The sequence below is a fragment of the Melospiza georgiana genome, chromosome 5, assembly GCF_028018845.1.
Source record: "Melospiza georgiana isolate bMelGeo1 chromosome 5, bMelGeo1.pri, whole genome shotgun sequence".
Classification (NCBI taxonomy): domain Eukaryota; kingdom Metazoa; phylum Chordata; class Aves; order Passeriformes; family Passerellidae; genus Melospiza; species Melospiza georgiana.
This window is the reverse complement of record NC_080434.1, coordinates 48,658,271-48,671,504: the sequence shown is the minus strand read 5'-3', so window position 1 is coordinate 48,671,504 and position 13,234 is coordinate 48,658,271. Positions and strand designations below refer to the sequence as shown.

At 36.1% G+C, this 13,234-nt stretch overlaps 1 protein-coding gene across 1 annotated transcript in view; it reads right to left on the bottom strand.

Annotated features, from left to right (window-relative positions):
* Positions 1-13,234, bottom strand: part of NFXL1 (nuclear transcription factor, X-box binding like 1) — a 44,974-nt gene that overhangs the window by 13,238 nt on the left and 18,502 nt on the right. The window contains exons 16-18 of the mRNA XM_058024823.1: positions 9,573-9,713; positions 6,603-6,769; positions 5,773-5,842 (exon numbers count right to left, since the gene is read on the bottom strand). Coding sequence (XP_057880806.1) covers positions 5,773-5,842; positions 6,603-6,769; positions 9,573-9,713 — 378 coding nt within the window. The remainder of the gene's footprint in view (positions 1-5,772; positions 5,843-6,602; positions 6,770-9,572; positions 9,714-13,234) is intronic.

Sequence of the window (13,234 nt, the reverse complement as noted above, 5' to 3'; positions counted from 1 at the left end):
CATGTATTAAAAATTAAAAATGTATACATACTACATCACTTCATCCACAAGAATGAAAACAGTAAGTATCAAACCCAGGTGGGTACAACTTTGATTAGTAAATCTGGGTTTTCAGAAGTCCATTGGAATGGGCACAACATCTGAGCCAGTATCATGAAACACACACCTAAACAGAACATGAATCTTTCAGACTAAAATTATGGAACACATACACATGACTTAATGTCCATGACAATCACAAACCATTATAGATACTTTGTGCTTTTGGCTCAGTTTCCTAGTTATTGTTTCAGCACATTCCATACAGGACTAGAAGAAACCTTTAAAGTCACCATGTTCTGTCCTGAAATCCAGTCCTCCTACAGGCAGGTACTACATATATTTTTCCAGGACTGGATGAACACTTACTATGGAAACAGTCCCCCATTCTGAGCCTATTCTACTATTTCACTAAGGAGGTCACTACAAGATGTAAGAGCTTATTTTCTTTTTAGTTTCCTAGGTTTGTTCTAGCTAGTCTAAGCTGCAGTTCTTATCCCCATATTGAAGCACTTCTGTCTTTTCTTAAAAGGCTCTTTATTATCATAGTATTGCCTTAACTGAATTTCAACTTTGCTCAATCAATGTTTCTTGAATACACAGCCAGAACTGCATGTAATATTTCAAGTGACATCTCAGCAAGAAGGACTTTGTACAATGCCTTAATTGCACCTCATTCTTAGTAGAGCATGTTCCCCAAAACATCTTCAGCTCTCATTGTATTTCTCTCCAGCTAATCATGCTGTGAAAATAAGAATATCTGCTGTTTCCTGGGAGCTTATTATAAGCTTCGTATGTATGGTCTTATTGTTTTGGGGTGTTTTTCTGTATTTAATAACATGACCCCATTACATGTGTTCTACAGATGCACTTCCTCAATTCTCATACACTGACAACACCCCACAACTTTTCATCAGAAAATTACAATGTTTTTACTGCCAAGGTCATTACTGAAAATAATGCAAAGTTAAGCGTCAGTTCAGTCCTTGAAAAATCTTCCTTATTGTTAGTATCTCTTGCTCCATCTTTTTCTTTAGTTTTGATGTTGTTTTGGGGGAGGAAGTTGGGTGGTTTTTTCAAAAGATAATCAAACACAGTTGTTTCTTTTAGCCACCTTCATGCTGGTATTAACCCTCTCCTGTACCTGAACTAGATATTCACTAAGTAGCATTGACTCGCTCTCTCAGCTGAAACCATATGCAGCAGATCTCACCTATTCATTTTATCCGGAGGGGAAAATATATAAATTGGTCACCTTATCAAAGAAGGAACCTAGGTTTTTTCAGGCACAACTGATCATCAGCAAATATTTTTCCCTTAAATCAAAATGTTATTTTGCCTCATTTTGAAAATATGAGGGGAGAACCTTGTCTAAGTCTTGTATGCTACCAAGGCAAGACTACAACTCAGAACATGGAATCTAATGGCTGAGTCTCCTCACAACTAACCACAGTCTCTGCAAAACCAATTTGCTACTGCATGAACACTGTCTCCTGGCTCCCTACACAAGAGCATCAGACACAGTAACTCCATCCAGTCTCACCTCCAAGTCACCTCATGCAGGCTAGAACAAGCCATGGCTAGAACCATTACTTCCAGCTTACTCTTCCACAGTAATTAGGCACATACTCATTAATAATGTCAAAGCCCAGTCGTATCCTGACTAACATGTCAGAGCTGCAAATTCAAGACAGTAACCCTCATCTCATCCTCTAAGTGCTTCTGCAATAAAATTCTTAGACACCATTAGACCAAAATATTTATAGCACAGGAGTATGTTTAATCCAATACTGAAAAGCAAATGCACAGACTTAAGTTTCCCTGCCAGCTTTTTTCTTGTCCTATATCTCTGTGTGGGGAACTTTCTTCTTACTCCCTCCACTGTAAAAACAACACTAAAAAAATATGAAGAGAAGCTGTGAAATGAATGGCAAGACAACATTTCCCCATGACTGCAGAAAACAAAAGCAATTATTCTGCTGCTTCTGCTGGATAAAAAATGTAATGGGAAAGGATTTTTTTTGCTTGTTTTTAAGTGTCAGTACTGAACTACTTGGTGCTCAAAGTGTGTGCCCCCTTTGGAGGGGCACTGTACAAAATCTCTTGTCAATAGCTTCTTGACTAAAGCCCAAATTGGACAGGCTTTATGTTTGATATGGCAAGGCTGTTAAAAGAAGGGAATTAATCCAAAGCTCGGAAAAAAAAAAACCAAACAAAAAATGTCCTACAAATATTTTTTCCATAGGCAGTGCATTTAAGTCTTAACATTATACCCAATGATGATAAACTGTCAACACTTATGGAGGTTTAAGTGAACTCCAACAGAAGGCAGTAAACACAACCTTTGAGTTACTACACATCTCATAACACAGAAAATAGCCTGGTCCTAAAGAAAATAGCACTTTTGAGCACCAATTCCAAAAGCTAAGTACAAAAGAGAATTTTATCACTTCAAATTTTTTGGAATTTTTACAAATTTTTACAATCCACATACATTTGCAGTGTGTGTTTGCAGAATTAAATTTTATTTCCAGAATGCTTAATTAGTTAAATGCATTAAAAAAAACTCCAAAAATCTATCATAATGGAGTCATGTATTTCACATCAAGACAAAAGTAGAGTGCACAGTAAAACTACAAAGTATGGCTATTTTGTCAAAAAATACTAACTACATGGAATAAAGTATTAAATACAGATTCACAAATACTAACTGGAAAACAAAGACAATGAAAACTGATCGACTTAAAATTTCTATGTTAGAATTGTCTCAAAACATCTGCAAGCATAAGAATTTATTCACCCTGATTAAGAAAAAAATAAAGTTAAATTTCCTTTAACAGGATATCTTGTTATTACTACCAAACAAAATAATTAACTTTTTAATTAAAATATCTCATTTATAACAGTTGTTGCAGTATTGAAGACACTGCTTCCCCCTAAAGCAGAAAGGAAATTCAGCATTGCATACAGCTGACAAGTTACTTTTTTAGTTTTATACTGCCATAGCCAAAAGAAAAGCATGAAACTTCTCCATTTTTTCAAGTTTCTGTAGCATTTTTGCAAAGGACCAGACAATATAATTGGTTTTCTTTATCCCCAAATGTACCATGGCAACTGTAAAACAAATGTGGTAGCTGTCCTACCACTGTCTACTAATATTGTCTACTGCAATTTCCATTAACCAAAAACATCTCAAAATGATAACTGCAGTAAAATACTGCATTCTGTTGAACCTAAGTTGCACTATGGTAAGCTAGAAGTGATAGTGTACACTGATTTATAGGAAAAATCAACTTCACTGAGCTCTGCAAATGACTCGATATCAGCTCCTGACACGGAATAACAAAATTCTCAAGAAACACTAATTTGAAATTTACTTGAGGCTCCAGAACTGCACACAAAAACACTCCCAAATTAGTTTTGGGCAGACATTTTAGATCTGCAATTTATAAATGCTCCAAAATCAGTAGTCATATACATCTTATCTCTGGTCAAGTTGTTTCTAAGTTCTTGCCTCATAAGACAAAGACTTAAAAACAACAAAATGGGCTTGGCTTGTTGTTTGCTGGGGAGAGGTGGTGATGGAAGTGGCAGGGTGGTGTCTGTTAAGGCTGCCCCTTCAAATTGTGTTTATCAATGATTCCTTTAAAAGAGAACTATCAGTATAATTTGTATTATGATACAGGTATCTCATTTTCTCAAAGCTGCAGTGATATATTTTCTTCATAAAACACAAACAGACAAAACATCCCTAGAACTGTTCAGTATTCAGAGAAATGGAACAGATTTTTTGGACAAAAAATAGTAAAAACCCCAGACAGTACCCATGTAGCTATCAAAGCAGGATCTGAAGAAAGTAGGAAGAATTGTAACACAAAGATATGAACTACCTGAAGCAAGAAGGTACTAATAGCTAATTTCTATATTTCATGAAAGACTGTAAGAGCCAGAGCTAGCATCACAGAAAAGGAAGAACATGCATTTTCCCATCATCAATTACAGTAAAACAATGCTCTGGATAGCAGAAGTTAGAAAAAAACCTTATTTTCCAAAGCATTTATAGGAGTAAGAATTTTAGAGCTGCTTCATAAAACGAATGCAAACTCTGTGGCTGTACTCCTTATTTCACATCCCACTAAACTAAGTAAAAAAGACATTATCTGTGGAACAGGGCAATTCTGAACTGCAAGCTGAAGTTTGGGACCACTGCTAGGTGGATTTTAAATCCCAGACTAAGTCTGGGGAATACGTTCAGAAAAATCACAACAGTTATATTAACCAAAGATGAGCTATGGGAAACAAAAGACTCTTTGAAGAGGAGCTGAAGTACAGAACATACAGTTCATGATAAGAGATTGCAAGCACTCTTGAAAATACAGAGAAGGAAGTCACAGAGCAAATAAACTCAAAGTAACAGAGAAGGACATGAAAGGACAAAATTAAGAGATAAATGGACAATTAAGTAATATCTCAAAGTGTTCCCCCACCAGCTTTCAGACATCCAGATGAGAAAATTGTGACAGGAACATTCATGTACAGAAAAAAAATCCATCAGATAGGCATCTACAAGGGCAAAAAGCAGAAAACACAAGTATGTACAGAGCACAGCCTTCCTGTTGGTGTTAACCCAATCTTGTCTGAAAAGCAGAGCATCAGACACTGCTGGGAAAGCAGGAGAAATCTTGTAAATTTTTGTATTTAATCAAAATAATAATAATAAAAAAGTTTTCTAATAAAGACAAGGACTCAAATTTGAAGTTTCTGACACTGGATGATAATGAAATTCCTGCTTTTCCACTTTACATGTTTTCTAACCCTCCAGGAAATGGAGTAAAGAAAGAGCTGTCACTCTCAGCACAATTAATGGCAACTAAGGAACAAACATAACACAGTAAGTAACGCAGTGATTTCTGAAAGCACACAAGCACCACACAACTGCAGTACTGAGAGGGACAAGGACAAAGTCCTTTGGCCCATCCTTCACATCCAGTTGTGGGTGACACTGCTGTAAGAGACATCCTGAAACATTTCTAAACTGCTTCTGATGAAAATTTGGTAGCTTCTCCTGCCCTGTTCCACAAAGTTTATTATTTAAACATAGTATTGAACAGGAATTTTTTTTTACTGATGCTACTGGCTCATAGTCTAAGTATCATGTAGTAAGGATATTATTCTTCTCTTCTTCACAGCAAACCTTTAGATGCACCCAGATACAGCAGACAGACTAACTGGCTTGTCTTCCATTTTACACTACTTAACATATATTTCACTAATTCACCAGGACATTATTATCTCATCTCATTTATTAAGTATAAAATCCCTTAGCCTCCAAATTGCACAGATAGGGATTCTAAACCTGCACTTACATGAGAATAGCAAATACAATTCTTATCATTTTTCCTAATCAAACAGCATCTTATCATTTATGAGACATAGATTGATGACTAGTTTTTAACCATGTAAGAGGACATACTCTTTCACACTCAAGCTCATCTGTGTGTTTAAACATCCAAGCCATTCGTGCCTTGGAGACAAACCCCTGTCCCTTTAATATACTCCTCCTAGGTGACAGCAATATATTAATAATTGTCCTTGAAGTACAGTCCACTAACCACCTTCACATCTATTATTTAACATATTCACTTAGACTAAGCTTCTCTGGTTTGCTTGGCCTATATTCACAAAATGCCACATACCCATCAACTGAAGTATTTTTTTGTTAATATGGCTTACCTCTTTTGGACACTGATTTCTGCAGGAAATAAGAAGCTCCTTTTCTTTTACATCAGCACATGTTAGTTTTCTGTAAAAGGAAAGATGTATTTGTGTTAAAAAAACCCCAAACAATTTAAAAACAACAGAAGTCAATGCAATTAGGGGTGTATATAATTCAGTATATTTCACTGTAAATAAAAGCGGACTCATTTGTCCACATCCTGAGTGACTAATATAAACTGCCCTTTTTTACAGACAAACCCACAAAAATTTAGAGGACTTGAGGTACTTTAAAGAAAATTAAGAAAAAAATACTTGCATATGATGAATATTTTCAGCAGAATTCTCAAGTTTCAACTTATATTTCGTGAAGTCTAGCTTAAAATCTATCCACACACACAAATGATTTAAAAAGTGTATAAATTGAAAGACTAACCAGTTTTTCAATTAAAGCTAGAAATTGAAAGACATTAACTGCAAAGACAAAGACCTTTTAGACTAACTACATTCATTCTAATACTTGTATAAAATTCTTCTTTACATACTCTAAAATAAGCACATATAGAACAAATTTTATGTAGATTACATTATATTTGCATAATTTAAAGGATTTATCTGTATTATAAAATCAATTTCTGTTCATGAGATCCATGCATTTATAGCAGTTTCAGCAGTAAAAGCAAATAAAATACTTGCAAAATTTAAATAGAAAAAACCATTATCTTAGAAATTATAATCAAGAAAAGTTTTATAAATTGCCATAAGAGTAGCTCCCATCCCCAGTCATTTCAAATTATTTCCAGTTAATAGCATTGAAATGAAAAGCTGGTTTGTGTTCTGACACTTACAAGCATTCAATGTACAGTACTGATAGTTTGCAGTGACACTTTATTTTAAGCATCTGGAGACATGATGGGCAGTCCCCAGGATGACAGGGCAAAACACATCGGTGAGGACAGCCAGCTGGCCGGGGCTTGGTGCACTCCTCTTCACACTGCGAACACTCTGGACCCGCCTAACAAAATTAAAACAAAGTACTAAAGAAAATGCCAAGTATTTGTTTTGTGGGGTGTCATTAATGATCTGTTACATAGAAGAAGGAGTTGGCGTGTTTTTGCTATGAGAATCAAGCTGTTCAGTAAGATATTTCACAAGCAAGAGTAATTATTAAAATATGTTTTTTAAGAAAAAAAACAGAAATGCCAGTGTTTGTCAGTCAAAGAGAATTCTGTTTTCCCTTCTGGGCTTAAAAGAAGCTCCTTAATATTAGTGCTTTGGAAAGTGACCATAATCCCTGTTAATTCTCTAAGGAAAATTGCTAAAAAAATAAGTCATTACATATTCAAAACCAACTTATTCCACTCACCATCTTCTTGTAATGCTTGAGTCATTACATACTACCCTCTAATGCAGGGGTGGTAGGATTGGTTTGCTTGATTTTAAGAAGCAAATTTAAGTCATTCCATTTCCATACACATATGATATTTTGTATAATCTTCCAAATAGAATTATTAACTTGGGAACATCCTAGGAACTGCCTAAGGTCTTGCTTCTACTCCACAGACTACAAAAGTCTCCCAGAGCTATGATGCCACTCTCATTCCAGCTGAAGCGATCAGCGGCACAAGGTGATCAACAGCACAGAAAATGAAGCTTCATTTCTACTCATATTCTTAACAACACTACCAGAACCCCAGTCTGCAACCAAATAGACCTAGACAGATTGACATGATTTATCAACTGAACCTACACAACACAATATTTAAGGCCCACTATCACATTCAATGTATAGTTTCCAAGAAGTCAGCCAAAGGAAAGCAAATTTATCCAGGAATGAAGCTACAAAAAGCTTCCCTAAAAGGACTTTTCCAACACCAGTGTTCCACTTTATGCTGTTCAAAATAACAGCATAAGAATTTTAAGGTTTTATTAGTTTTTCCCCAGTTCCCTTTCCTTCTCCATCTATAGCTGAACAATTTTTGCTGAAGTTTAAAAAGAAACCTTTGTACAATGATTTTTTACAAATCTTGACTCACAAAAATTCAAATCTAAGAAAAACAACAGCAACTAAAGCCATTTAGAAAACTGTCATATAACATTTAACAGTAGGTAAAAGTAAAGAGCTGGCCTTTCTGCAACATTTTTCTAACACAACATGCAGAACAGACTGAAATTCCAGACAGAAAAATCACTACTCAGACATATAAGCCAGAAATTAAATCAGCCCTGACTACATTTAGTCTACCAAAACAAGAGAACAAAAGCTCTAAAGGTCAACACAAACTTGAGTTCATAAGAATTGAAGAAAATTGAGAAATGAGATTTACCCATGCTTTGCAGGTACATAGACTCTCATTCTTCTGAGAATGTACTGCCTCATTCAAAATGGAGCCAGGAATAGTCCTGACTCATTCACATTTTAATTGGCTTAACTGAGGCAGCAGGCAGGCAGCCTCTTATAGCCAGAACTAGGGATGCTTAACTGTCACTCACTATTTACTGATGTCACTCTGTTGCTGCACTGTTCCACCAGTTGTACTAACAGCCCATACTCCTCACACAAAATTTCCACAATCATAAATTAATGCGTTACGATATACAGTTATTAAATGACAACACCACCACGTCCAGGACATGAATCCACAGAGATATTATGCTATTTAAGTTCAGTGTCAGCTAGTTAAAATATAACATTCCTGCTTTACACCCAACTCAATGCTTCTGTGTTTTCTAAATGCCTAGACTGCCCATGGTGCAACTTTTTCTAAAGTAATGCTTAAAAAAAAAACTTGAGAAGCTGTTTTCCTCCAAATCATGGCTCTCCCAAACCATACAACACATATATGTGCCTCTAACTGCTCATAACTTGAACAATTTTAGTTTTACACTTTGGTTTCACATTATCTTCAGCAGTTAACACCTGCAACTTAACTGCATAAATGACAGTTTCTAGTAGACACTGATAAATTCATGTTCATATAATCACTTAAAGCAAAAGCATATTGACAGTGGTTCTATCTAATCACTTGAAGAACACCTAGCTGTGGTTAAAACAACAGCAGTTTTTTCTCTAATACAATGCTTCGTTTATAAAAGACAAAGCACAGAGCTCCATTCACATTTAAGTTTCTAAATGTATATTTAAAATATACTTTTTGCAACTTAGAAAGCCAAGCCACACAGGCCTATTGTTCTAGTCTTCATATCTTCGCTACTGCTAATATATTTTTTCTGCTGCTCCAGCATTTCTCTATTCTGACAAGTCTCTGGAGCCTGTCCTTTTCTTACTTTCTTAAAATCTTCTGATTTTATAAATTCCCACACATGAATACATCATCCCAGTACTTTGAAAAGTCTTCAGCAATTCTGCAACATTTCCAGTGCTCTCCTAAAGGTCTCCCAGCCTCCTCAACCCATTTAAACTCTCCTCAGTAAACAGCTTCCCCAGTAGATTACAAGTGCATTTGTATACAGGGATTATCAGTAGCTCCCCTTGATCTTGACAGCTACTTTTTGTAACTTCAGAAGAGACTTCTCTAGGGTGTTAAATAAAGTTCTGATGAAATCAAAGTAATGTCACCACAAGACAAAGTTATAGAATTTGCAAAAAACACAATGCTGTCTCAGGTTTATAGTCTAAGGAAATATAGATTAGCTAACTGTCACAGCATCAATGGGAACAGCACACATGCAAGTCTCCCAGTGGGATCTGGAATAGATCTTTACCTGCTAGCTGTAAATTCCTTATTTTCCAAGTAAAACTGAAGACAATTTCCATATAAAATACAAAAACAAAAGCAAACAGGAAATTACCCTACCTTCTTTCCATCTGCACTGCTGTTGGATTTAGTAACACGATGACATTCTTTCATACAGGTATGATTCTGACAATCAAGAAGCCGCCCACAAAATCTCTTACACGAGTAGGGATTTGCAGAGTGACATGGTAATGGACTAACCTAAAAGTTAAAAATAAAAAAATAAATATAGATATGCAAGTGGGATATATATACAAGCATTGCACATATGTAGCCTGTGAGATATATAAATTTACACACACAGAGACACAGAATTATTACAGAGAAGCTTTGGTTCTCCTTTGAAAAAGAAGAAACACCAGAGAAATTCTATTTGATTTTTTAAGTATCATTTGGGTTCGTGTCCACATAACAATGTATCCACACAAATTTGTTTTACACCGACTATAACAGGAAAAAGGCACACTTCATTAAACAAGCTAACTTTTGTAGCATAGTTTCCCTTTCTTTTTGAAAGATTATTTTGCACTCAAATCTTTTAGCACCATTTGCTCCATCTTTCTGAATTACACTCATGTCTTCCATTAAAGGTTTCTAGGGTGCTTCACTATTATTGCAAAAGACAGTAACAGTTTGCTTTTACAGGGCTAATTGTGTTGTGGTCAACATAAATCAAAAATATTTTACAGTCTCAAAAACAGAAAACCTCCAAGCCAGAAATGCTAAAAAGCAAATACTGACTACATCAAATATAACTCCCAGGAAAAGTAAGGAGAAGCAGAAATAGTTCCAGAATAGGACTGAGATTTTAATGTCTTATGTCACATTTGTACTTTCCAGTTTGGGGTCAACACTCCAGTTAACAGAACTCTGCAGAAACCTTCAGAGCATCTACTTTAAAGGCATTACTCTTCATTGGTACTGAAACCAGTGTAAATTCCTAAGTAGGTTACTTGCCTAAAGTTGAATAGTACAAGTCCCTCCATACAAAAGGATTAGAGGAAACTCACCGTTAGCATTTTCCAACCATTATATAATACTCATACAAAAAAAAAATTAGTTTTCTGTCATTCTGTCAAAAAAATTGATTTTGTTTCTTAATTTCATGTCATTTCTCAGAGAAAAACAAACTATTTGTGATGTTATTACACAAGAGGCTAATGTGACATAACTCACTTTGACTAGACCAAGGGTGTGATTTTATGTTGCAACTGTGGTTGACTGAACTGCTTTGCAGGGTACCCATTCTTTTTCTCTCTCCAAACTCTACAGCTCTCACAGCACTCTCCTACCACTTTGAACAAGTCCTACCACACATCTCTCTTTACAGAAGGATGATTCAAATAATCAAAATGGAAGAAAAGGAATCAATAGAAAAAATTTTCTTGACTTTTGCCAGTGGCCTGGCCATACAAACAGGTGAACACCGGAAAAGAGAGATGACCCCACAGGGCAGAATGAGGGACAGCCTCCCTTCAGCACTGGCCATGTTATCCTCCCTCAAGCACACAAAGCACAATTTAAATCCACTTGCCTATATAAATTTTTCTGGGCTTCACCCAAAAAATACTACTCCACTACATCACTTCAAAATCCAGTTCATTCACAAGACTTCTGAACTCCCCTGATCATCCTGACTCACCAAGACTGCATGGCAGGCTGAACATCAAGCATGGCATACACAGGAGAAAACCTTGAGGCCATCACATCCAACCACTTTGACACCCGTGTCAGAGCTGAAGCTCATGCTGGCTAAAGCACCAATACCACAAGCACACCTGGTCCCTACTGCCCCTTGCAAACATCCTCCTCTGTCTCTGATGGATGCTTCTGTTGACAAAAGGAAAAGCCAGCAAGCAGTGGGTCTGAAGCAGAGAATAGTACCCTACCCAGAATGCACTTAGCAATCACCAAAGGTTTTGATGTTCCTAATATCCCACCCCTTCACATCCTACTCCATCTCTCTCCCCAGAGCATAACATCCTTTCAGTAGCAATATAAGTAGTCAAAGGATTACAAGATAAAAGAAGGAAAAAAAAGATGTATTAATCATTACATTCCACCCACTTCTCTACCTTTCCTTGCTCTCCCATTGCCACTCAGATTTTGATGACTATGCTTCTGCCCATGGCTCAGACACTGACACCAGATCAGGGCAACAACAGCAATTAGCTCCAGCTGTTCCATAATGCTGGTGAGACTTCTTTTACCAGGAGTTAGTCTTCCACCAGAGAAGGACACAACCCCTAGCTCCAGTTACAGCCAAGCACTTAGGCAGAATTGGAGCATCCCTCCCAGGAGCATTGCTCAAGCACACAGATGAGGGGCACTGTTAAACAAAGGCAGACTGGTGAAGCACACAAGTCAGCCAGGCAACACTGGCAGCTTTCAGAGGTCTAACTAGAAGGAACATTCCAGCCCTCTGGCTGCATCCAGCAGGGCTTCAGCTTGAGCTCAGTAAGATACAACCACCTCCTGGAATCAACAGACACTGTAGCCAAAAATTGAAAATTTTCAATTAATTTAAGCCTATATTATTTTTTCTCCATTTATCTGCTGTGGATCTAAGTAATAAATCCAGCTGAGAAAGTAAACTTTTACTTCCTACAGTAGGAATGAGTTTCTGAAATAGTTAAATGAGGGCTGGAATTCTTAATACAAAGACAAACATCAAAGTAGCCACAAACTCCAGGAGGCTGATGAGCTGAAGAATGAAGAAGGCAGATGAGAACCATAAGTATTTTATGAAAGCTGAATGGGGGGGGAAAAAAAAAAGGCAACATTTTCAGACTACAGGTCTTCCACAAGGAAAGGAAGGAAAGAAAAAAACCACATGACAACTTTCAGAAGCTTTCCAGGAAATCTCCCAAATGCATAAAAGCAATTAACACATAAATCAATTAGAATATGAAAACAGAAATCAACAGGACAAGGAAATTCTGGAAACCTTTATAAGGTGTTTAGCCATACGTACAAAGTCATCAAGTTTCACATTAAATTTTACCTAGAGGCAGAGTAATGGTCTTCCTCCTATGAAAAAACCAGAACTAAATCCCACTCAGACTATTAAAACATACCATTAAATTCCTTTCAAAAGAAAAAAAGAAACACTCAAGAAGAGTTCAATGATATGCCCAGCCTGATACAGGATATTTAGAAGGAAGCAGAATCAGAGTGTTTTCCTTCCTCTAGAACATTTAATGAAATTAGGCAACTAGAAGAAAATCACACATAGCAGATAAATTGATATCACAGTCACTAAATATTTCCTTCTTTGTCATAATTTACCTTGCATCAGCTTTAATGTATGTTTCCGATCAAAAAGAGATATAGAATAACTTGATTTTAAAAGATTTTAAAAGAGCATATGTGTACTACTGCTCTGAAATTCCAATGTATATAAAAGTTAAGAAAAGTCAGAACATCAAGATTTCTTTTTTGGGATGGTATCAACTGTTGATAGGTGTTTTTTCTGACATACAACCTAAAACAAAATTGGGAGTTACTTTTAAGAGCCTACAAATGGAGAATGATGAGTTATTTATTTTTATAAATATATGTAAAATTATTTAAGAGAAGGTTGTAGACTTCAGCTAAAAGAAATGTTCTTTTAGCTTAAACATCATGTAGAATCATACTCCCACTAAGCACAGATTTTATATAATTACATGATCTGAAAAGTAATTTTAAGTCTGTTCTTAAGTGATAAATTGCTTGTTCTA